Here is a 23,680-nt window from a genome sequence, read left to right as displayed (position 1 = left end):
GTAAATCAGCAGGACAGGCACCATCCCTGGAGAGATGGAATGGGTGACATTTCCGGTCGAGACCCTTCAGACTAGTCTGGGGAAAGGAAAGTTTATTTTTTGAGGGTTTGAATAGAAAAATGATACGTTATGCTGACAGGAGGCACAAGGAACTGTATATGCTGGAACCTTGAGTGAAACATGAAGTGTTGGAGTAATCAGTGAGTCAGGCAGCATCTCGGGAGGGAATGGACAGGTGATATTTTGGTTTGGGACCTTTCTTCAGATTGATTGTACTGGAGAGGGGATGGGGGAAGCTGGAAGAGAGGTAGGGGAGAACATAGGCTCGCAAGTGATAGCTGAATATAGGTGAGGGGGGTATGATTGGTAGACAAATGTTAGAGAAGAAAAAGAGGCAAACGGATGTCAGACAAGGAGAGGAGTGAAATGCAAAGCTAGAGAGGGTGATATGAGTGGAGGGGAGTGGATGGAAAGAAGAACAGCGGAAATCGGTATACACTTGGGTTGGGTGGGTGGGGGGCACAAGAAAGAGAGGAGGGTAAATCAATGTTCATATTGTAGTGCTACCCAAGTTGAATATGAAGTGCTGTTTATACAGTTTGGATGTGGCCTCACTCTGGCAATGAAAGGTTGGTATAGGAATGGGAAGGGGAATTATAATGGAAATCCAGTAGGCGTGAGCGAGCCAATAGCAAATGTTTGTCAAAACAGTCACCAAGTCTATGCTTGGACTCGCCGGTGTAAAGGAGGCTACATCAGGAGCCTCAAATAGAATAGATGAGGTTAAAAGAGGTGCACGGGAACCTTTGTCATACCTGGAAAAGCTGGTAGGGTCCCTGGAAAGATGTGAGTGCGGAGGCATAGTGACAGGTGTTACATCTCCTGTGGTTACAGAGGAAAGTAATTGGGATGGGGATGGTTTAGGTGGGAAGGGATGTGAAACAAGGAGATGTGGAAGAAGCGGTGTCTGCAGAAAGTGGAAAGTGTGGATGGGAATAAGTTTGAATTTAAGGCATGGTGGAAGTTAGTGGTAAAGGTGATGAAATCAATGAGTTCTGCACGGGTGCAGAAGGCACTCCTGGTCCAACCATCAAAGTAATGGTGAAAGGGTTTGGGGATGATGCCAGTATACGTGTGGAACAAGGACTGTTTAACCAAAACGCAAGCATGTCTGAGGCCCACATGAGTGCCCATGGCCATCTTTTACTTGAAAAAAATGAGAGGCATCAAAGTAGAAGGTGTTGAGAGTGAAGACAAGTTCCGTCATGTGGAAGAGGGTATTAGTAGAGGGGATCTAATTGGGTCTCTGTTCAACAAAGAACTGGAGGGTCCGGAGACCTTCCTGGTGGGAAATGGAGATGCAAAGGGACTGGATGTCCGTGGTACAGATAATCAATGGAAGCCTAGAATTGGAAGTGTTGAAGAGCAAGTGAAGTGTCTGGGATATGTCAGCTGGAAGGGACTGAGAAGTTATGCTAAACTGGTTTTGAGTCTTGATTGGACCAAACTTAGATTACTGCATGTAGTTCTGATCACCACGTTATAGATATAATCTTCTTTTTCTTCTTGCGTATGGCGTGCACAGCCTAAAGTTGTAGGACAACTTGTTCTATTTGATCCTATTTGATTGTGCACGCCAGGTTGATTGCATTCGTCAAAACAGGGCAGACCACGTGAATGTTGCAATCTCCCACCCCAATAGAAAGAATAAAGAATGGGTATCAAAAAGATTTACATAACTGCAAAGGTATACATTTCAAGAAAGGGAGAATGGCATGGGTCTCTTTTCTCCTGAGAAAAGAAGAGCAGGAGAGACCAAATAGAAATCTTTAAATGATGATAAGTGTTGACAGAGGGTCTATGGAGAGGTTGTTCAGCTTCTGGTGAAGTGCATAATGGGAGGCCGTCAATATAAAACAGCCATAAGAAATTCAACAGGAAATTAGGAAGAACATTCTTTATCCAAAGAATTGTGAGAATGCAGGCACTGCCCTACAGAGCTGTTGAAACAAGTTGCATTGATACAGGTTGGACAAACATTTGACAGAGAAAAGTCTAAAGGAAAACATTCATAGGTTTAGTTGAGCAAAAGCAGGAAGAGACACGCATGGAGTATAATTGCCAGTAGGGACTGGTTAGGCTGAATGATTTGTTTTTCTTTATGGAATATTCTTATGTACTCTGACGAGATTGTTTTACTGGATGTGCAATTTTCCACCTTTCCACTTATCCAAAACAGGACGCAAAGCAATCAGAAATGACTTTGCTAGTTGGGCCACAGCACGGCATCAGCCACGTTATAGACCTGAAAACAAATCTCACCACCATCTTGGCAGAGTTCGGATGCGTGAATCGAATTCAGTTGTTCAAAGAGAAGGAGAACGTGGCTCGGGTTGAGCTAACCATATCAGAAGCTAAGGTATGAGAGTACATATAACAATCTCACCATTAACACCACAAACAGGATGTAAAATTCATTAACAATACCTGTACTACCATTTGCACAAATGTGAATATGAGGTGATATTGCTTGGACATATAGTTTTTTTCCATATATCACTGCTAAGGGTTTCATGCAATTTGTAAAAAGGTGTTCGCCATCATGAAGGCATAGTTTAAATGACGGGCAAAATTAAAACCAATGTGACAAATAGCTGTCTTCAAAAGGTTAATTCATGTGTCCTCTGCAAAGATAAAATCAGGAATGTTTTTCTCTAGCAGAAAGTTTGCAGTTGTTGGCTTATAACGAAGATAGAGACAATGTGCTGGAGTAAATCAGCAGGTCAGACTGCATCTCTGGAGAAAAAGGATGGTGATGTTTCAGTCTGAAAAAGGGTCCTGACCTGAAACATGACCTATCCTTTTTCTCCAGATATGCTGCTTGACCCGCTGAGTTACTCTAGCACTTTGTGTCTATCTTTAGCATTCATCGTTAAACCCAAGCATCCTTGAAAGAAATGTTACTGGAGTGCAGGAGGGGAGCAGAAGAAATTAGTTTGGCTGAAGAAGATTACTAAGTGGTACTGCTGACACCATTTAATGTTAAATGCTGTTGGTATTAGCACGTAATTTTACAAGGTCACTTTACAATGTAACCTTGGTGGAGTAAGAGTGGTAGATTGCTCTGAAAATTGCCATCTGCTAACCACTTTTCAAATATCAAGCATCTCTTAACCTGTGCCATGCAGTAGGAAAACAGCGACCAATACCAAAATAACACGGTGGCTGGTGCTGTTCATCACTAGCTCTCTTTTACTTTCTCTGGTGACCCTCTGAAGAGTGAGAATGTGTAGGGTGCATTGGGTGACATCCATACTGACTAATGTATGCTTCTCTTACACCTGCCACTCCTCTTCCAAAACCACCAGACAGAAGATAGGGTGAGCTTTTGGAATTTCGGGTTCAATTCAATCGCTGTTAAATTGGCAAACATCCATAAATGGCAGATGGGGGTAGCTTTCAAAGCATATGAATATCTCCAGCACTGAAACCCAAGGGGCACCATGAAATAAGCAGTGATGTCACTCAATCAACACACAGATGCCTTGGATGCCAGGTGCCAGGCAGTTATCCTTTTAATAAACAGAAATCATCATGGCCCACATCCCAGAATCTTGTTTACAAGGAACACAGCAATATGCACAAATTTGAGAACTATATTATTTTTTTCTGTGGCCTTAGTTAGCCTAACCAAATGCCTGGGTCCTTGATGTTACTGGGGCTTTACCTCTGCAACATTCACCTACTGTATATGTTAGATACACACCAATGGCCATCGTAACTGGAATATGGCACTAAATACTGGCTTCTTTAGCACCAAGAACTATTATATCACCAAATTTATATTAATATGTTCAGTCACAACCAAAGAGGTTGCTAGTTTAGTTTAGAGATACAGCGCGGAAACAGCCCTTTGGTACACCAAGTCCGCGCCAACCAGAGATCACCATGCACTAACACTATTCTACACACTAGGGTCAATTTATAATCTTTATCAAAGCCAATTAACCTACAAACATATTTGGAGTGTGGGAGGAAACCGGAGCACCCGGGGAAAACCCACGAGGTCAGTATCGAACCCGGCACTCTGGTGTTGTAAGGCGGCAACTTGATATCTTGAACAATACCTAATTTCCTCATGTTAAACACTTTGAAGATTGATGGACTATCTATTCTAAGTGTGCACAACAAACTGCACTTACCTGCCAGATTTCAATCAACTTCCATCAGCAATGTCTCACGTGAACTTAACTGTTGCAGCCTCAGTGTCCTAAATGATTGAGAGCTGACTTTGCATCCCGCTACCTTGTCACTTTGCCTTAGGGTTATCAGTTGTTTAAATCCCTATCAATGTTTGGTTATTGCAATCTTTTCCCCATTAACACCCTGTAGGTTTCAGCTCATACTGTACACCATTGCACTCTCCAGATCGTATCCTACTTCATGTTGTAAAAACAAGCCTGAAGGCTTTGTGTCTCAATGCAAGGTGCATTCGTAATAAGGTGGATGAGTTGAATGTGCAGATAGCTATTAATGACTATGATATAGTTGGGATCACGGAGACATGGCTCCAGGGTGACCAAGGCTGGGAGCTGAACATCCAGGGATATTCAATATTCAGGAGGGATAGACAGAAAGGAAAAGGAGGTGGGGTAGCGTTACTGATTAGAGAGGGGATTAATGCAATGGAAAGGAAGGACATTAGTTTGGAGGATGTGGAATCGGTATGGGTAGAGCTGCAAAACACTAAGGGGCAGAAAACGCTGGTGGGTGTTGTGTACAGGCCACCTAACAGTAGTAGTGAAGTTGGAGATGGTATCAAACAGGAAATTAGAAATGCGTGCGACAAAGGCAAAACGGTTATAATGGGTGACTTCAATCTACATATAGATTGGGTGAATCAAATTGGCAGGGGTGCTGAGGAAGAGGATTTCTTGGAATGTATGCGGGATAGTTATCTAAATCAACATGTAGAGGACCCAACGAGAGAGCAGGCTATTTTAGACTGGGTATTGAGTAATGAGGAAGGGTTAGTTAGCAATCTTGTTGTACGTGCCCCCTTGGGCAAGAGTGACCATAATATGGTTGAGTTCTTCATTAGGATGGAGTGACATTGTTAATTCAGAAACAATGGTTCTGAACTTAAAGAAAGGTAACTTTGAGGGTATGAGACGTGAATTGGCCAAGATTGACTGGCAATTAATTCTAAAAGGGTTGACGGTGGATATGCAATGGAAGACATTTAAAGACTGCATGGATGAACTACAAAAATTGTTCATCCCAGTTTGGCAAAAGAATAAATCAGGGAAGGTAGTACATCCATGGATAAGAAGGGAAATCAGGGATAGTATCAAAGCGAAGGATGATGCGTACAAATTAGCCAGAAAAAGCAGCATACCGGAGGACTGGCAGAAATTCAAAGACCAGCAGAGGAGGACAAAGGGCTTAATTAGGAAAGGAAAAATAGATTATGAAAGAAAACTGGCAGGGAACATAAAAAGTTTTTATAGATATGTGAAAAGAAAGAGATTAGTTAAAACAAATGTAGGTCCCTTGCAGTCAGAAACAGGTGAGTTGATCATGGGGAACAAGGATATGGCGGACCAATTGAATAACTACTTTGGTTCCGTCTTCACTAAGGAAGACATAAATAATTTGCCGGAAATAGCAGGGGACCGCGGGTCAAAGGAGTTGGAGGAATTGCGTGAAATCCAGGTTAGCCTGGAAGTGGTGTTGGGTAAATTGAATGGATTAAAGGCCGATAAATCCCCAGGGCCAGATAGGCTGCATCCCAGAGTACTTAAGGAAGTAGCTCCAGAAATAGTGGATGCATTAGTAATAATCTTTCAAAACTCTTTAGATTCTGGAGTAGTTCCTGAAGATTGGCGGGTAGCAAACGTAACCCCACTTTTTAAGAAGGGAGGGAGAGAGAAAATGGGGAATTACAGACCAGTTAGTCTAACATCGGTAGTGGGGAAACTGCTAGAGTCAGTTATTAAAGATGGGATAGCAGCACATTTGGAAAGTGGTGAAATCATTGGACAAAGTCAGCATGGATTTACGAAAGGTAAATCATGTCTGACGAATCTTATAGAATTTTTCGAGGATGTAACTAGTAGCGTGGATAGGGGAGAACCAGTGGATGTGGTGTATCTGGACTTCCAGAAGGCTTTCGACAAGGTCCCACATAAGAGATTAGTATACAAACTTAAAGCACAAGGCATTGGGGGTTCAGTATTGATGTGGATAGAGAACTGGCTGGCAAACAGGAAGCAAAGAGTAGGAGTAAACGGGTCCTTTTCTCAATGGCAGGCAGTGACTAGTGGGGTACCCCAAGGCTCAGTACTGGGACCCCAGCTATTTACAATATATATTAATGATCTGGATGAGGGAATTGAAGGCAATATCTCCAAGTTTGCGGATGACACTAAGCTGGGGGGCAGTGTTAGCTGTGAGGAGGATGCTAGGAGACTGCAGGGTGACTTGGATAGGCTGGGTGAGTGGGCAAATGTTTGGCAGATGCAGTATAATGTGGATAAATGTGAGGTTATCCATTTTGCTGGCAAAAACAGAAAAGCAGACTATTATCTAAATGGTGGCCGATTGGGAAAGGGGGAGATGCAGCGAGACCTGGGTGTCATGGTACACCAGTCATTGAAGGTAGGCATGCAGGTGCAGCAGGCAGTAAAGAAAGCGAATGGTATGTTAGCTTTCATTGCAAAAGGATTTGAGTATAGGAGCAGAGAGGTTCTACTGCAGTTGTACAGGGTCTTGGTGAGACCACACCTGGAGTATTGCGTACAGTTTTGGTCTCCAAATCTGAGGAAGGACATTATTGCCATAGAGGGAGTGCAGAGACGGTTCACCAGACTGATTCCTGGGATGTCAGGACTGTCTTATGAAGAAAGACTGGATAGACTTGGTTTATACTCTCTAGAATTTAGAAGATTGAGAGGGGATCTTATAGAAACTTACAAAATTCTTAAGGGGTTGGACAGGCTAGATGCAGGAAGATTGTTCCCGATGTTAGGGAAGTCCAGGACAAGGGGTCACAGCTTAAGGATAAAGGGGAAATCCTTTAAAACCGAGATGAGAAGAACTTTTTTCACACAGAGAGTGGTGAATCTCTGGAACTCTCTGCCACAGAGGGTAGTTGAGGCCAGTTCATTGGCTATATTTAAGAGGGAGTTAGATGTGGCCCTTGTGGCTAAGAGGATCAGGGGGTATGGAGAAAAGGCAGGTACGGGATACTGAGTTGGATGATCAGCCATGATCATATTGAATGGCAGTGCAGGCTCGAAGGGCCGAATGGCCTACTCCTGCACCTAATTTCTATGTTTCTATGTTTCTATGTCCCATTCAGATGGCCTACTTCAAAGTCTGACTGCATCACAGATAAATTCTCAATTTAGAGTGTCAATTCTTCCATGGACTTGCCTCTTTCTATCTCTATAATTCCAACCCTATAACTTTTATTAGCTCTTTTCCCTAGAAATTGGATTTTATCTATTTTTGTTCTAAATGGGCACTAGCATTACATTTCACATCAACACCAAATAAGACACAAAAAAATATTGAGACAACTTTGCTTTAAGAAATCATTAGTATAGTTCACTCCTTTTCAGCAATGTTAAAAGCTAAACCGTGCTCTTCACGTACACTTTTGCTTGCTAAGCAGGCAATACTAATGGCATTCACATGTTAATCCATGGGAACTGGGTCAGCAGTTCACAAGTACAGAAAAGGTAACAACAGTGCACTATCTCACTGTAAACAGACCGAGCCCCAAGGCCATATTGGTCCAGAGCCTCAGCAGGTCATTGAAACCTTCACCTATGCAGAGAGTTACCAACAGTGAAAATTAATAAAAAATATAAAGGTGATTTTCAACACACAATATCCCAAAGAAAGCCAATAAATCATACAGTTGTCACATGTATAACATACAAGATACAAGATACATTTATTTGTTACATGTGCCAATTGGCACAGTGAAATGTGATCACCATACAGCCATACAATAAAAATAAAGAACACAACACACAATAGAGTTCAACATAAATCATCCCCACTCAGCAGAATCAAAGTTTCCCACTGTGAGGGAAGGCACCAAAATCAGTCATCTTCCTCTAATGTTCCTGATGTTCACCCATGGTCAGGACCTCCGGAGAGCCCTCTGCAGTCGCTGCTACGGGCAGCCCGCCGTTCAGGCCTGCTCGCCGGGATGTTGGAACTCCGATGTCAGAACAGGAGGCCAACCTCAGCGGCTTGGACCTCCAAAACGGCCGCATGAATTCCTTGATGAATTGCAAATTAATAATGAATTAATATTTATGGTTAATTGCAAATTTATTTTCAAATTTCACTCATTAAGTAAACAATGAGCTCTGCACATATTGATGGTATCATATGCAGAAATATGACAAGGAAATTATATCAATGTCAGAATGAATCATGACAGGAGCGTTCAGTCCAGTTTCCAAAAAACGATCGCGACCCGAATGTTCTCCAGAGATGCTGCCTGATCCGTTGAGTTACTCCAGCACTTTGTGACCTTGTTTGTAAACTAGTTCCTTGTTTTCCCATTGGCAAGGACTTCAATGGGAAATGGGCACAATCACTTAAAAACATGCCTCAGTTTTCAAGTACAAAGACATTGAAAAATGAACACAAATGATGTTGTCTAATTTGGCCATTGCTCCTTCAATTCTATAGCTAGTTCCTTCTTCATCTTGAAACCAATCTAACACCAATGGTAGAAACATGGAAATGCAGATGCTGGTTAATACATAAAAGGACACAAAGTGCTGCAGTATCTCAGCAGGTCAGACACCTCGAGAAATGCTGCCTGACCTACTGAGTTACTCCAGCACTTTGTGTCCATTTGCCCCACCACCAATAGTGATTCTGTTATTGAATATCCCTTCCCTAAGATATATAGTTCCCTACCTGAATCATTCTCTCTCTGCTACCTTGAAGTTCATCCTGTTATTCAAACTCTCAATCATCTCTCTTAGCATTCCTTTTGATGTAATATTTCTGACTATTTATTAGTGAATTTACTAAAAGTGTTCTCCTACCTTAAAAGTTGCATTAATTCACAATATTGTTATTTTTATATTATTCTTCATGCAAAATGGTAACTGCATTTCAAAATAATCATGTGCAACCAAGCTCTGGGATTAATTTTCAAATACATTTTGAAGACATTTCTTCTTTAATTATACCATTATTACTTTCCTCTGGTAAATTGTTCAGCAAAGATGGCATTTATAGATTTGTTTCTCACTTTTTTATATTAATTTTTATGATGTGCACAAATTATTTAGTAATATTTTCAGTTTTGATCATCAGTAAAGCCAAACTAGAACTCAATTGATGGCTTCACCTTTATCTTATTCGCATCCTGCTGTGTATCAGATTTAAGAATTCGAATAGAGTGGCACTTACTGTCCGTGGGCTGAGATTTTCAGAAGCATTAGTTTCTTTGTAAATTAAAGTAAAATACATTTGTTACAACGTGCTTATTAAGTCCAGACCGTAGGTAGAATACAATTATAAGAATTTAATGCTCTACCTGTTTTATGACACCAAAATGCTTATAAATTCTGCTTCGTGCAATGCATCAATGTTGGCATTTCAGTGCAATGCTATCAACCCTGCTTGTTGTTCTCTACAGCATTATCGCATTTTTGAGTTATTGCACTGATACAGCCCTCTGGGGCATCTTCAGAAAAGGTTAATGTGTATTAGTTGGAGGGAAGGTGGGGGGTTTGGGAATTGGATTGTGCTGAATATTAGCTTTTGACATATTGCTGAGTTGACAACAAGAACAGTTTGAAGCAAGGTGCTTCTTCAGAGTTTTCACACAATACTGGGCCTGAGCAAACCTCAGCCTACTGAACTGGAAATAAAAATATCTTGATTCACCAACACCGCTGCCACCATCCTGCTGAAATCCCAGCCCTAAACTACACAATCAAGCAGTCATACAAAGCTCCTAAAGAGTGAATGGTGAGAGCAAGGATGCATGGTTACATTTTTTTTATTTGGAACATATTCCTCACCATATCCTACTCCACAATGGTTTTTAATCATACAACTAATTGTGTTCCTCAACTACCTAATTTTCTTCATCATTTACTTATTAATACGCAAAAATCTTTTGCTACCTGTCGCCTACCTTAAGCATATACTTGCTGGATTCTGGACAGTATTTTTACAACCTTTCTACTGCTCTTTCTTGAGTATCCTTTGTAGCCTGGCGGTCAGACCAATTTCCCAAAGTCCCCCACTTATAAACACCTTTCTTCTGCCTCCTCATCCTTTCCTTATCCTATCCTTCCAAGTTAGTCTACACGAAACACAGCCATGCCCACAACCAGCTACAGTGCATTCAGAAAATTGAGTTGTGGTTCATCCTGTTTCCATTGATTATCCTTGAGATGTTTCTACAACTTGATTGGAGTCCACCAGTGGTAAATTAAATTGATTGAACATGATTTGGAAAGGCACACTCCTGTCTATATAAGATCCCACAGTTGACAGTGCATGTCAGAGCAAAAACCAACCTATGAAGCCGAAGGAATTGTCTGTAGACTTCTGAGACAGGATTGTTTTGAGACAAAGATTTGGTGAATTTCTGCAGCATTGTAGGTCCCAAAGAGCACAGTGGCCTCTGTCATTCTTAAATGGAAGAACTTTGGAACCACAAGTACTCTTCATAGAGCTGGCCACCCGGCCAAACTGATCAATCGGGGGAGAAGGGCCTTGGTCAGGGAGGTAACCAAGAACACGATGGTCACTCTCTGCAGAGTTCCTCTGTGGAGATGGGAGAACCTTCCAGAAGGACAACTATATCTACAGCAATCCACCAATCAGGCCTTTATGGTAGAGTGGCCAGGCGGAAGACACTCCTCAGTAAAAAGCACAAGACAGCCTGCTTGGAGTTTGTCTAAAGGGTTGTTTTGTCAGGTGCTCTTGTCTGATGAAACCAAGATTGAACACTTTGACCTAAATGCCAAGCGTCAGGTTTGGGGGAAACCAGGCACAGATCATCACCTGGCCAATACCATACCTACGGTGAAGCATGGTCGTGCCAGCACCATGCTGTGGGGATGTTTTTCAACAGCTGGAACTGGGAGACCAGTCGGGGTCGGGGGACAGATCAACGGAGCAAAGTACAGAGAGATCCTTGATGAAAACCTGCTCCAGAGCGTTCTGGACTTCAGACTGGGGTGGAGGTTCACCTTCCAATAGGACAACGACCCTAAGCCAAGACAACACAGGCGTGGCTTTGTGTCAAGTCTGTGAATGTCCTTGAGTGACCCAGCCAGAGCCCGGACTTGAACCCAATCGAACATCTCTGGAGGGACCTGAAAATAGCTGTGCATCAATGCTCCCCATCCAACCTGACAGAGCTTGAGAGGATCTGCAGAGAAGAATGGGATAAATTACCCAAATACAGGTGTGCCAAGCTTGTAGCGTCATACCCAAGAAGACTTAGCTGTAATACCTGCCAAAGGTGCCTCAACAAAGTACTGAGTAAAGGGTCTGAATACTTATGTAAATGTGATATTTCAGTTATTTCTTTTTAATTACTTTGCAAAAAATTTCTAAACACCGGTTTTCACTTTTATATTATGGGGTATTGTGTGTAGATCGATGATAAAAAAAAATAATTTAATCCATTTTAAAATAAGGCTGTAATGTAACAAAATGTTGAAAAATTGAAGAGGTCTGAATACTTTCTGAATGCACTGTATCTCTCAGCAACTCTGAGCATATCCCATGGTGGCGTGTGGGGAGATCATTTACATGAGAAACAAGCCCAATTTATGATTCGTACGCTCATAGCCTGACAACCATTACTTCATTGTGTCCTTCACCACATGGATGGATTGTTCTGATTGCTCATTAGACACTGGATATTATGGGTATAATTAAAATATGTCAAATTTAGTGTGGTAGAATGTGGCCATCTGTGCTAATCCCTGAACTCTGAATAATTATCAGAAACTAGTTTCTTAGGGATGCAATGTTTGCCAAAAATGGACCTCGAAGCTACTATAATCCATTCTGTTGAGATGACACTTCCAACATTTCAAATTACTATTAGCCAGCACAAGGAAATGGTTAATTCCCCAATGAAGTAACTCAAAAATGCACCAATAAAAGAAACACATTTGCATTAGAGAAATGTGCAGCAATAGATTCCTGTTCTGACATACCAAACACAACTTTACCAATTTTCAGTCTCATAATGAAAACATTCTGATTCCTGCTTTTACGTGAATAATTTGCATGTGTTGAGCATAGATGTCTACAGCATGCCTGCTTGTGGTACCTTTAGGACCACTACCCTGTTGCCCCACTTCAGGCATCTGATTCCATCTGATCTCTCATTCAGTCCAGTCCTACACGATATATTCATACATTGCTTCATGGCAACTTCTGTATGAATAGCCAAGGCAATTTCTTCTGCTGTTATCAGAAAATCACCATCAGGAATAAACTGCAATTGATTAATGCCCCCTTCCAAATTAAATATGGCCTCCTCAAAAGGCAGTTATGACAATGCAACCACAAAAGCATTCTGCTTCAATGTGCAGTATTCAATGGAGTAATCCAGGCTAAACAACTCAGCAACCCATCAGCTGCAATCATCCGAATGGCTGACAGTGACCAAAAATCACCACCAGTGGTTTATGATCTGTGATCAGAGTGAAATGCCTACATGCAGTTGTCATAGTTAGACGGCAGGGCCTGCAGCTTCACTCGTCCATGTAAAATGAGATATCTATCCAAACTAATCACATTTGCCTGCATTTTGCACTAAACCTTTTCTATTCACATACCTATCCAAATGTTTAAATATTTATACCCATCTCTACAGCTTCCCCTGGCAGCTTGTTCCATATACCCACCACATTTTGGGTGAAAAAGCTGCCCATCGGGTCCTTTTTAAACCATTACCACTTCCACTTATAAATGTATGTTATTTTTACCCTACCCTAGGAAAAAGACCGAGACCATCCACCTTATCTAGGTCCCTCGTGGTTTCTTTTTTTTATACCTCTGAGAGGTTACCCTCAGCCTCCTATGCTCCAGGGGAAAAAATCCCAGTCTATTCTGTCTCTCCTTATAACTCAAATATTCTAGTCCTGGTAACATATTCATGAATCTTTTCTGCACCCTTTTCAGCTAGTTCTTAGAGCTGGGCAACCAGAACAATGTACAATATTCCAAGTGTAGTCTCCCGAAAATGTATATATTTGCACATGACATCCCAATGCTTATACTCTATGCCTTGACCATTGAAGGTAAATGTGCCAAACACCACCTTCACTACATTTATGCCACCTTCTGTTAATTATATATCTGTACTCCTAGGTTGCTTTGAGAACAACTATCACCAGGGACCTGTCATTTTATATGTAAGTCCTGCCATGTTTAACACCGTACTCCTGACAAATTAAATTCCATGTGCCATTCTTTCAACCACTTTCCCAGTTCATCTAAATGCTGTTGTAATCTTAGATAACCTTCTTCGCTGTCCAATACTCCACCAGTTTTAGTGTCATCTGCAAACTTAATAACCATGTTAACAACATTGTCATCCAAATCATTCATATAATGGACCCAGCACCTCAGTTCAGTTCATTTTCATTTCAGTTTAGCTTATTGCCACGTTTACCAAGGTGCAGTGAAAAGCTTTTGTTACGTGCTGTCCAGCCAGCAGAAGGACAATACATGATTACAATCGAGCCATATAGTGTACAGTGTATTTACTATGTATTATGGTACATTTACAGTACAGTACAAGGGAATAATGTTTAGTGTAAGGTAAAGCCAGCAAAGTGCGATTATGGACAGTCCGAGGGTCCTTGGTGAGGTAGACAGTAGTTCAGGACTGCTCTCTGGTTGTGGCAAGATGGTTCAGTTGCCTGATAACAGCTGGGAAGACTGTACTTGAATCTGGAGATGTGCTTTTTCACACTTCCATACATTTTGCCTGATGGAAGAGGGGAGTAGAGGGAGTGGCCAGAGTGTGACGTCCTTGATTATGCTGCTGGCCTTGTTGAGGTAGCGTGAGGTATAAATAGAGTCAATAGAAGGGAGGTTGGTTTGAGTGATGGCCTGGGCTGCGTCCACAATTTGCTGCAATTTCTTGTGGATGGAGCTTTTCCCAAACCAAGTTGTGATGCATCCTGATAAAATGTTTTCTATGTTGCATCTGTAGAAGTTGATAAGGATTGTAGGCGACACACCAAACATTTTAACCCTTCCAAGGGAGTAGAGGCATTGGTATGTTTTCTTGGTCTTTGCTTCAATATGGGTGGTCTAGAAGCAGTTGTTGGTGATATTGACTCCTAGGAATTTGAAGTTTTCAAACATCTCTACTTCGGCACCATCAATCCAAACTGGGGTATGTGTCCCGCTTCGCTTCTGGAAGTCGATCACTATTTCCTTATCTGTGCTGCACACCTCTGGTCACAAACTTAAATCTGGATAACCCTCTATTACCACCCTCTATCTCCTTCCACCATGTCAATTTTGGATTCACTTGGCTCTCTCACCCTGCAGAGCCTACCATGCAGATCCTTGACAAAAATCTTGCTAAAGTCCATGACAACAACACTGAATGCCTTGCCCTCATCAATCTTCTTCGTCATGTATTCAAAAAACTCTATTGTTATACAGTGTTCACATTACTGTTGTGCTGCTGCAAGTAAGAATTTAATTGTTCAGGACATATGACAATAAACCACTTTTGACTCTTGACTTGACTCTTGACTCAAATTTGTAAGACACAATTTCCCACAAAATCGAAAACCAGGGATTAGTTTTATGATATTTGGTTGAAGTGCCTGTTTTCGTGCTGTATGTCTCTATGACTCTAGTTACGGCCCTGCAACTCCCTCAAGTAGCAGCATCCCCAAAGCTTCGGCAATGTAGTGTAGCTATTCCCTAAGGCAATCACAAAGGTCAGAGCTACCAATAAATGATTCCCTTTTGAAGATAGTCAATGCTCAACTAACAGAATTGGCAGGTAGAATAATGTATCAAAAGTCATCCCATGAGGTACATTCGCATTGAAACTTACAATTTTCATCTAAATTTTTAAATGCAGTACATTTGCCATCAAGTAGCCCAATGGGACAACAATTTAATAAAATACTTTAGGTTCTTTCTTTCCCCCTCATGCCATACAGTACTTCATCCCAGCAGCTATTCTTCATATGTGGGCACAGGAAGTGTCTGTTGGCAGAGTATTCAATAAAGAGACAAATGACACTGCACATCACACCAAACAGTAATACACATATATTGTTCAGACAAAGGCACACACATATGGAGATATTTTACAGCTTCTAGTACTGAATAGCTCATTCTTTCCCAAATATTACCACAGTGGGAGTTTACGTGGACCACTGTTAGAATACGAAGTCTATCAGTAAATGTCTGACAACTTGCAACTTTAACTTTTACACTTTTTTTTCCAGCCTATTGTGTTGCTGATGGAGTCAACAGAAGCTGTAAATTTTGCTTGCCTGATAGCAGGTTATTACAGATTATTCATTGACGCAAAGAAGATCATATTTTGTAGCGCCAATGTGCAGCCTCAAGCGAACAAGGCAGGTATGCTTGGTACGTTAATAGTTTCAATTTTGAAGTTCCTATACAGGTAACAGTCACCTCTGCTGATAAGGGTTACATTGAACACAATCTGGTGTTGCTTTATTGTTGTCATGTGTACCAAGATACAGTGGAAAACCCGGTTTTGCATGCTGCCCACGTAACACCTATCACACATGAGTACACCAGGTATTGCCAGGTGAAAGTAAACAGAGTGCAGAACATAGTGCTACATCTACAGAGAAAATGCAGATAAAAAAGTCCGATGACTGTAACGAGGTAGATTTGAAGATCAGGAACATGCGAGGTCTGTTCAAGTCTCTAATAACATTGGAAAGAAGCTGTTCCTAAATCTGGTGGTGTGTGGTTTTCGATCTTATGCCTGATGGGAGAGGGGGAAAGAGAGTATGGTGTGAGTGGTCCTTGATTATGACGACTGATGTCCCATGGCAGTGTGGAGTATAGATTGAATTGGGATGGGCAGTCTGGTCTGTCTGATGGATTGGGCTGCATTCACAACTCTTTGTAATTTCTTGCAGTCTTGGGAAGAGCAGTTACCATATCAAGCTGTGATGAATTATGATAATCATTATATCGCAGTCATCTCCTAAAATGAATGAAAACAAGTCTGCTTATTTGCAATACAAAAGTAATCACACTGTTTGAGGTTACCCTTTTGTTGGGCATTTTAATTACTGGCTTTTACCTTAAATATGAATGAAAGTATATGTTGTTTGAAATAGTGATATTGTAATGATACTTTTCGCCTGGTGTGATGGTGGCATTACACAATTAGATGCAATGTGAAGAAATATTAAAACAGTGTGCATGCATTATTTTCACAAATTAGATGTCGCCTATATGCAAGAATATGTTAACAATCCCTCACCCAAATTTACACCTTGTCAGATTGTACATGATAATCAAGTTATTTTTCGCAATGAAGAGGGAATGCCATTTCCACAACTGTTCAATAGCTTGTAACAACTATATAACAATACTGCTTCATTGGCTTTTACGGGGGAGGGAAAGGGAAGAATCACAAACTGCAAACCTCAGGCTGAGAGTTCCCATTTCTATCCTCAAACAGTGTTATCATTGGTCCTGCTGAGATTACCGTTGACAACAGAGAGTAGCAATTGTTCCAGTCTGCAGAATTATGTTGTTGCATTTTGACTCAAGCAAACTTATTTCCTTAATTTCTGTTGAAAATAAAATCATTATGAGCTGCTGGAACCTATTATGAAACAGACAATTTCTGCACCAAGTCATTATACACACCTTATTGCAAATTGCAAAGTAACATTATATCCTCTCATCGCTTTCCAAGTTGCTGTATACTTATGGAGGAATTTTCTTTTTTCAAATATATACTGTTCATAATATTTGCAATATATAATACAGTATATTCATATGTTATTGTTCACATATTGCATTTATAACAAGGTTCACATTATATCATGATCGGTTTTACTTTTGCATAATTTACATGACCTAATAATCTGAGAGTTTTCTCTGTGGATTCCAGCCCTTTTGTGTGCAATGGTGGGTGATTCTTAACCAATGGCCTTTCCCCCTACACCCCTTGCGGAAGCTGCTCCAAGCATCCCATAGCACATAACTTTTGACCTTATCATGAGCAAGTCTACAACAGTTAGTTGTATGCAGCTCCTTGTGCTAGGTGACCAGGTTTTGGGCAGACCAGAGGGTGTCCTTCACTGAATTGATGTTTGTCTCAATATGCACCCCTGGAAACAGAGCATTGAAACCATCATAAAGACACCATGAATGACAGCTTCTGTGCACGTTAGGTATTAGTCACATCTACATTATATTCGGTAAATCCAAGAGAAACTCACCACATTATTTCTGTAGTAGAGATTGAATTCTGTTCCTTTAATTCCATTTCAGCTGGAAGCCATGTGGTGGGCAGGCACCTGGAAAATATAGTCTCTGCTGCTATCTTAGCCTCCTGAGCTGCAGCTGTTTCTGTCAGCAGTCATCCAACACCCATTCAGCTCTCAGTTAATTGCCTCAGATGTTGAAGATTTGTGGCAAAACTTTAACGTCCTGATTTAAAACAAACACTAGATTTCATTCCCCCGCCCCCATGGCTCAACCAAGCCTTAAAAAGTGGTTGGGAGCAAAATTAAGTCAGTACTTGAATAAAGAACCAATGCCTGACTTACAGTACACGGGGATTGTGGGTGCAAGGAAAATTTGCTGCCACAAGTCCATCACAATGTGAAATAGTCATAGTGTGAAAACAGGCTCTTCAGCCCAACTTGCCCACACCAGTCAACATGTCCCAGCTACACTAGTCCCACCTGCGTGCGCTTGGTCCATATCCCTCCCAACCTGTCCTATCCATGTACCTGCCTAACTGTTTCTTAAATGTTAGGATAGTCCCAGCCTCAACTACCTCCTCTGGCAGCTTGTTCCATACACCCACCGCCCTTTGTGTGAAAAGGTTATCCTTCAGATCCCTATTAAATCTTTTCCCCTTCACCTTGAACCTATTTCCTCTGGTCCTCGATTCCCCTACCCTGGGCAAGAGACTGTGCATCTACCCGATCTATTCCTCTCATGATTTTATACACCTTCACAAGATCACCCCTCATCCTCCTGCACTCCAGGGAATAGAGACCCAGCCTACTCAACCTCTCCCTATACCTCACACCCTCTAGTCCTGGCAACATCGTCATAAATCTTTGTTGAACCCTTTCAAGCTTGACAATATCTTTCCTATAACATGGTGACCAGAACTGAACACAATATTCTAAATATGGTCTCACCAACGTCTTATCCAACTACAACATGACCTCTCAACTTCTATACTCAATACTCTGACTGATGAATGCCAATGTGCCAAAAGCCTTTTTGACCATCTTATCTACCTGCGACTCAACCTTCAAGGAACCATGCACCTGCACTCCCAGATCCCTCTGCTCTACAACACTCCCCCCAGAGGCCTACCATTTACTGTGTAGGTCCTGCCGTTGTTAGATGTCCAAAAATGCAACACCTCACACTTCTCTATATTAAAAAAATCCATCAACCATTCCTCAGCCTATTTAGTCAGTCAATCCAGATCCTTCTGCAATCTTTCACAACCATCTTCACTATCTGCCACTTTTGTATCATCAGCAAATCACCCACTTTTGTATCATCAGCAAACTTGCTAATCTTGCCCTGTATGTTCTCAGCCAAATCATTGATATAGATGACAAATAGTAACGGGCCCAGCACCAAACCCTGAGGCACACCACAAGTCACAGGCCTCCAGTCCGAGAAGCAACCTTCCACCTCACCCTCTGCTTCTTTCCATGAAGCTAATTTGCTATCCTTTTAGCTATCTCTCCTTGGATCCCATGCGATCTAACCTTCCAGAGCAGTATACCATGCGGAATCTTGTCGAACACCTTACTGAAATCCATGTGTACGACATCTATAGCTCTTCCCTCATCGACTTTTTTCGTCATGTTTTCAAAAAACTCAATCAGATTTGTGAGACATGACATCCCACATACAAAACTATGACCTGACTATCCCTAATCAGCCCTTGCCCATCCAAATGCCTGTATAACCTATCCCTCAGAATACTCGAGTAACTTTCCAACTACAGATGTTAAGCTCACCGGCCCATAGTTCCCAGCATTTTCCCTGCAGTCCTTCTTGAACAGAGGCTCAACATTTGCCACCCTCCAGTCTGCCCCAGTATCACACCACTGTTGCATTCAGAATCTGTCTTGCTTATAAAAATCATCACATAATCATTACATTTACATTATGAAACTCTGGTTTGCTTGGATAATTGAAATTGGGTCAGCTTAAATCCATTTCCCTTACTATGTCTTGCCTAATTATTTGAGTTTGTATTGTACAGATATTGAAAACATAGGTATTCATATATATATATTCAATTGTTACACATAATTTAAAGTAATACATCTGTGCATATTTTTTGTCAATATAATTATTTGTATACAAATTTTAAAAGCTATCTGTAGCAAACTCGTCAAGCTGAAATAATATTGGCCTGTCTGTGGTTTACTCGGGCAGCTTTCAAATTATTTTCATTCATGGATGGTAAAATGGCAGACATTTTTTAAATGTGTTCATTTATTCAAATGGGCAACTTTTATCTGTCAATTGAGACAAAGTACAAAGTAAAAATATAGTTAAAATATATATGTGTGTGAGCTTGTGAGGTGAATCAAAAAGTTTAAATGGCAATTTAATGCGACAGTTAATTTCTTAACATCAATATTATTACATTTCTGGCAATCATGCCAACATTGTTAACAGAACATATATAATTTTGTAAAATATTCAGATAATAGCAAATGTTAAAATAAATAGAAAGGAATCAAAAACTGGTGAATAGAAACATAGAACAGTAGATGCCGGTTAATACACAAAGTGCTGGAGCAATTCAGAAGGTCAGGCAGCACCTCTGGAGAACATGGATAGGTGACCTTCCATGTTGAGAAACGTCTCGACCCGAAACATCACATCCATGATCTCTAGATATGCTGCCAGACCTGCTGAGTTACTCCAACATTTTGTGTCCTTTTAGGAATTAATAACTGTTTTGTTACAGTGGGAAAGAGCTTCCAAAAAACTGCTTATTTCAGAGTGGGTTCTGCAAGAGTAATATAGTAATGGAATTTTAAAGAGATGTTTTAAATAGTTTTTTCCACTGAGAAAAATTACCTGATAATTAGATTACTCATGGAGGTGTGGCTAAGTATTTCAAGTTCAAGATTAATGAAACAAAAAGTTTTAAATATTGATACCTCCAGTGAGAGGTAGCACTGAACCTTTTCTGAAATTCTGATCTCTTATTGACCTGATCATGAATAATCAATTGAATGAGTCTTCCAAAGAGTGATGATTAATATTTTGTAATGTGATGTTACAGAATGTACAGCTCACCTGTTACCGCTCCCACCCAAGTCAGAAGGCTCTGGATTCAAGTCCCACTTCAAAATATTTAGCATAAGAATAAATGTGTACATATCAAAATAGTACTGAGAGTATTCCACAGTCAGAAGTGCTGTTTTTCTGATGAATTGGGACTTAAAAGATATGGGACTATTACAGAGGGGAAGAGGAATTATTATTGATGTTCTGGCCAATATTTATCCTTCAAGCAAAATCACTGAAACTGATTACCTAGTCATCAACACATTAATGTTTGCGAATGTTTATTACATGCAAATTAACTGTCACGGTTCCTATATAACAACCCTAATTTCACTTTAGAAGTACTCCACTGGCGGCAAAGCTTGCAATTCCTGAGATTAGTCATCTTTCTTCTAGAAATTATTTCTTGATTCTTTTGGATGCCAGAACATAGTAAATATTGTAGATTGCTGCTACTGCATTCTATAAAAATCAATCCATGCATTGATATAATCAAAGGGGGGGGGGGGGGGGGGGGGGGTATTTGAAATTTCCAATGTTGTATAGAAAGAAGGAAATTTGTTACGGCATTTAGCAATCATACACTGTACACCAACCAACAAAGTATTGTTTTCTTAAATTGACAATGAAAATAACAATTCTTTAAAAATACAGAATTAATTAATGTCATGTAGCTATAATGACAAGAGAATTTACTGCAATTTTACCAGATTTTTTTGGTGTCACCTTTTAAGTAGATATTTATCTTTCTAACTTTTGTCCAATGTATTTTCGTTATCTTTAAATCTGTTTATAAACCCATTTTATGTAGATTTGAACATTTTTGTGTTCTCCAAAGTTTAACTAACATTTAATAACAAATAATTGAGAAATTATTCACATATAATCTATGGTACTGATGAAAAATGTTTGAAAACTAATTGGAAGTGTGTGTATAGATATGTCTACTTAGCCACTATTTTAATGAAATATGTAACATTCAGTATTCCTCCTGAATCGATGTGCCTCAATTCAATAATACAAGACTGCATGGCAAGATGAGTCATTCATCGTCAGTGCAGCTTAACGAGTTTACTAAAGGCGCCCATGAAATGTAATCCTGAAAGATAACTCAGAATGTTAGCCTTCAGGGCAAAACCTCGCAATGCTTTACATTAAAGGAAGAGTCATTATCTTGTGAGGGGCAACCAGGTAGCCAGCCATACAGCCAGACTGGTACTGTAGCCAAACAGCTGCCACATACAGCCCCCAACTTCCATTTTGGACAGATACCAGGGCTTTCCCTCAGATCCAATTTCACTTCTCTTTGATTCACAATGAAAAGGAACTGGCACAAACTGTCCTGATCAACTATGAGAATTCCCTTCATTGCCAGTTTAAAATCTAATGGAATCCAGTGCAACACATCTTGTTGATTTGATCAATCTGATACCAGATCCATTTTGAAATAGTGGAAGTCCAATGTAGGCATTCCCACAGTTGTCTGTCCCTTAATACAAGCATGGCTTATTCAGAAAAAAAAAAATGTCTTCAGCTGACTGCAGAGCTGACTGGGCTATCCAGTTGTCAGAACCCACCATTTCCAGGACCCAAATTTTCTCAAATGATTATACCAGACTCTTACATAACGAGTGCAGTGAAATTGGCAAGGAAAGTTATCTGTGGATGTTAACTGCTCACCTGCCCAGTTTCTATCAGTTGGTAGGTTTAACTTCTATCCCCTTCTTCCTCGAACTGAAGAGGAAAAAAAATCATGGATAACTGAATTTATTTTTGAAGATGATGATATCGTTCCTTTTCATTAACAGACTACAGAAATATACCGAACATTCTGCAACCAGAATGGACTATTTCGTCGTCAGGTCCCATTCTAAGCCCCGAGGGAAGAGGTACAAGTTGTCCTCACAATCTGCCACACCACAGTGAGTCTCAGACTGCATGTAATCTGATGCCAAACACCTCAGAGTCCAATCTGGTAAGATATCACTTTTTACAAATGCAAGAAAGAAGAAAGGAATTTGAAAATCAAATCAATATTAATAAAAACTTCATCTTTTTTGAGGAGTCAAGACCAAGGACAAAGTCTGATCCCACACCAAATACATCAAAAATGAGACAAAGCAACTCTGACATCATGAGTCTTTCAGGGCAGCAAGGATTTCTGAGTAGGGGGAGAGCAAACACAATGGACAGCCAGATGAAAATGGCAATTGCTTATACCACAGACCATCACAATTGTATCTGTCCGAAAATACCAATGCAGCTAACAAGAGTTAATAGTGCAAAGATCCTCCCTATAATAATCAAAGAAAATGACGAATTGCTTTGTGATGCCTGTAAGGTCAAAATGAGAGGCAATATTATTCCTAGAGGAAGCAGTACAGAAAAGTGTTTAAACTCTTGCAATTATCGGGATGATGTGGTTGATCTAACAACTCTCCCCCTGCCGGGAAACGATGAAGACCATGAAGGAGAAGAGTATCATTCTCTACTTCCCACGTTGGCAGCTCCTCCACCTGGTTTCAGGGATAACAGTTCAGATGAGGATGACTCGAAGAGAAGAACCAGTCAAAGCTTAGCTTCTAGTCGACAACCTTGTGATATACACTTCAATGATATATCAGTGTCACTAATTGATGGTGTTCAAACAAGGACTGTCAAACACCATGCCCGGGAACTTGATGATGCCCTGGTTTCCACACTCCAGGCCCTGGAAGCTTTAGCTGCAGCTGAAGAATGTCCACGTAGTCAACCACAAGAAGGTTCAGGTACTAATGTTATGTTTTGGTTGAATTAAAAGCTTCCAAGTCATATCCCAATTCATATTTTAAACCCAACTTTTCTAGCAATATGAAGAGAAAAGTTAGAAAGTAAGACAACAGTAAGAAAGTTAGACAACAGGAAGACCATGCAGATGGTGCAAATCTGAAAGAACAGAAAATGCTGGAAATACTCATCAATATAGGCACCATCTGTGGAGAGAGAAACACTGCCTATCGACCTTGGACATCAATACTGCTTCTCTTTCTACTGATGATGTCAGACGTGCTAATGATACCCAGCATTTTCTGATTTAGATAAGTATTAAAGTACTGTTATGTTGTCAAACAAC

At 40.6% G+C, this 23,680-nt stretch overlaps 1 protein-coding gene across 1 annotated transcript in view; it reads left to right on the top strand.

Annotated features, from left to right (window-relative positions):
- The window catches only part of frmpd3 (FERM and PDZ domain containing 3), a 107,760-nt gene that overhangs the window by 71,036 nt on the left and 13,044 nt on the right, over positions 1 to 23,680 (top strand). Inside the window, 3 exon segments of the mRNA XM_055643694.1 lie at positions 2,240 to 2,419; positions 15,507 to 15,651; positions 22,377 to 23,336. Coding sequence (XP_055499669.1) covers positions 2,240 to 2,419; positions 15,507 to 15,651; positions 22,377 to 23,336 — 1,285 coding nt within the window.

The sequence above is a fragment of the Leucoraja erinacea genome, chromosome 12, assembly GCF_028641065.1.
Source record: "Leucoraja erinacea ecotype New England chromosome 12, Leri_hhj_1, whole genome shotgun sequence".
Taxonomy (NCBI): domain Eukaryota; kingdom Metazoa; phylum Chordata; class Chondrichthyes; order Rajiformes; family Rajidae; genus Leucoraja; species Leucoraja erinaceus.
Note: the sequence above shows the minus strand (reverse complement) of the source record. Positions and strands in the feature narration are given on the sequence as shown.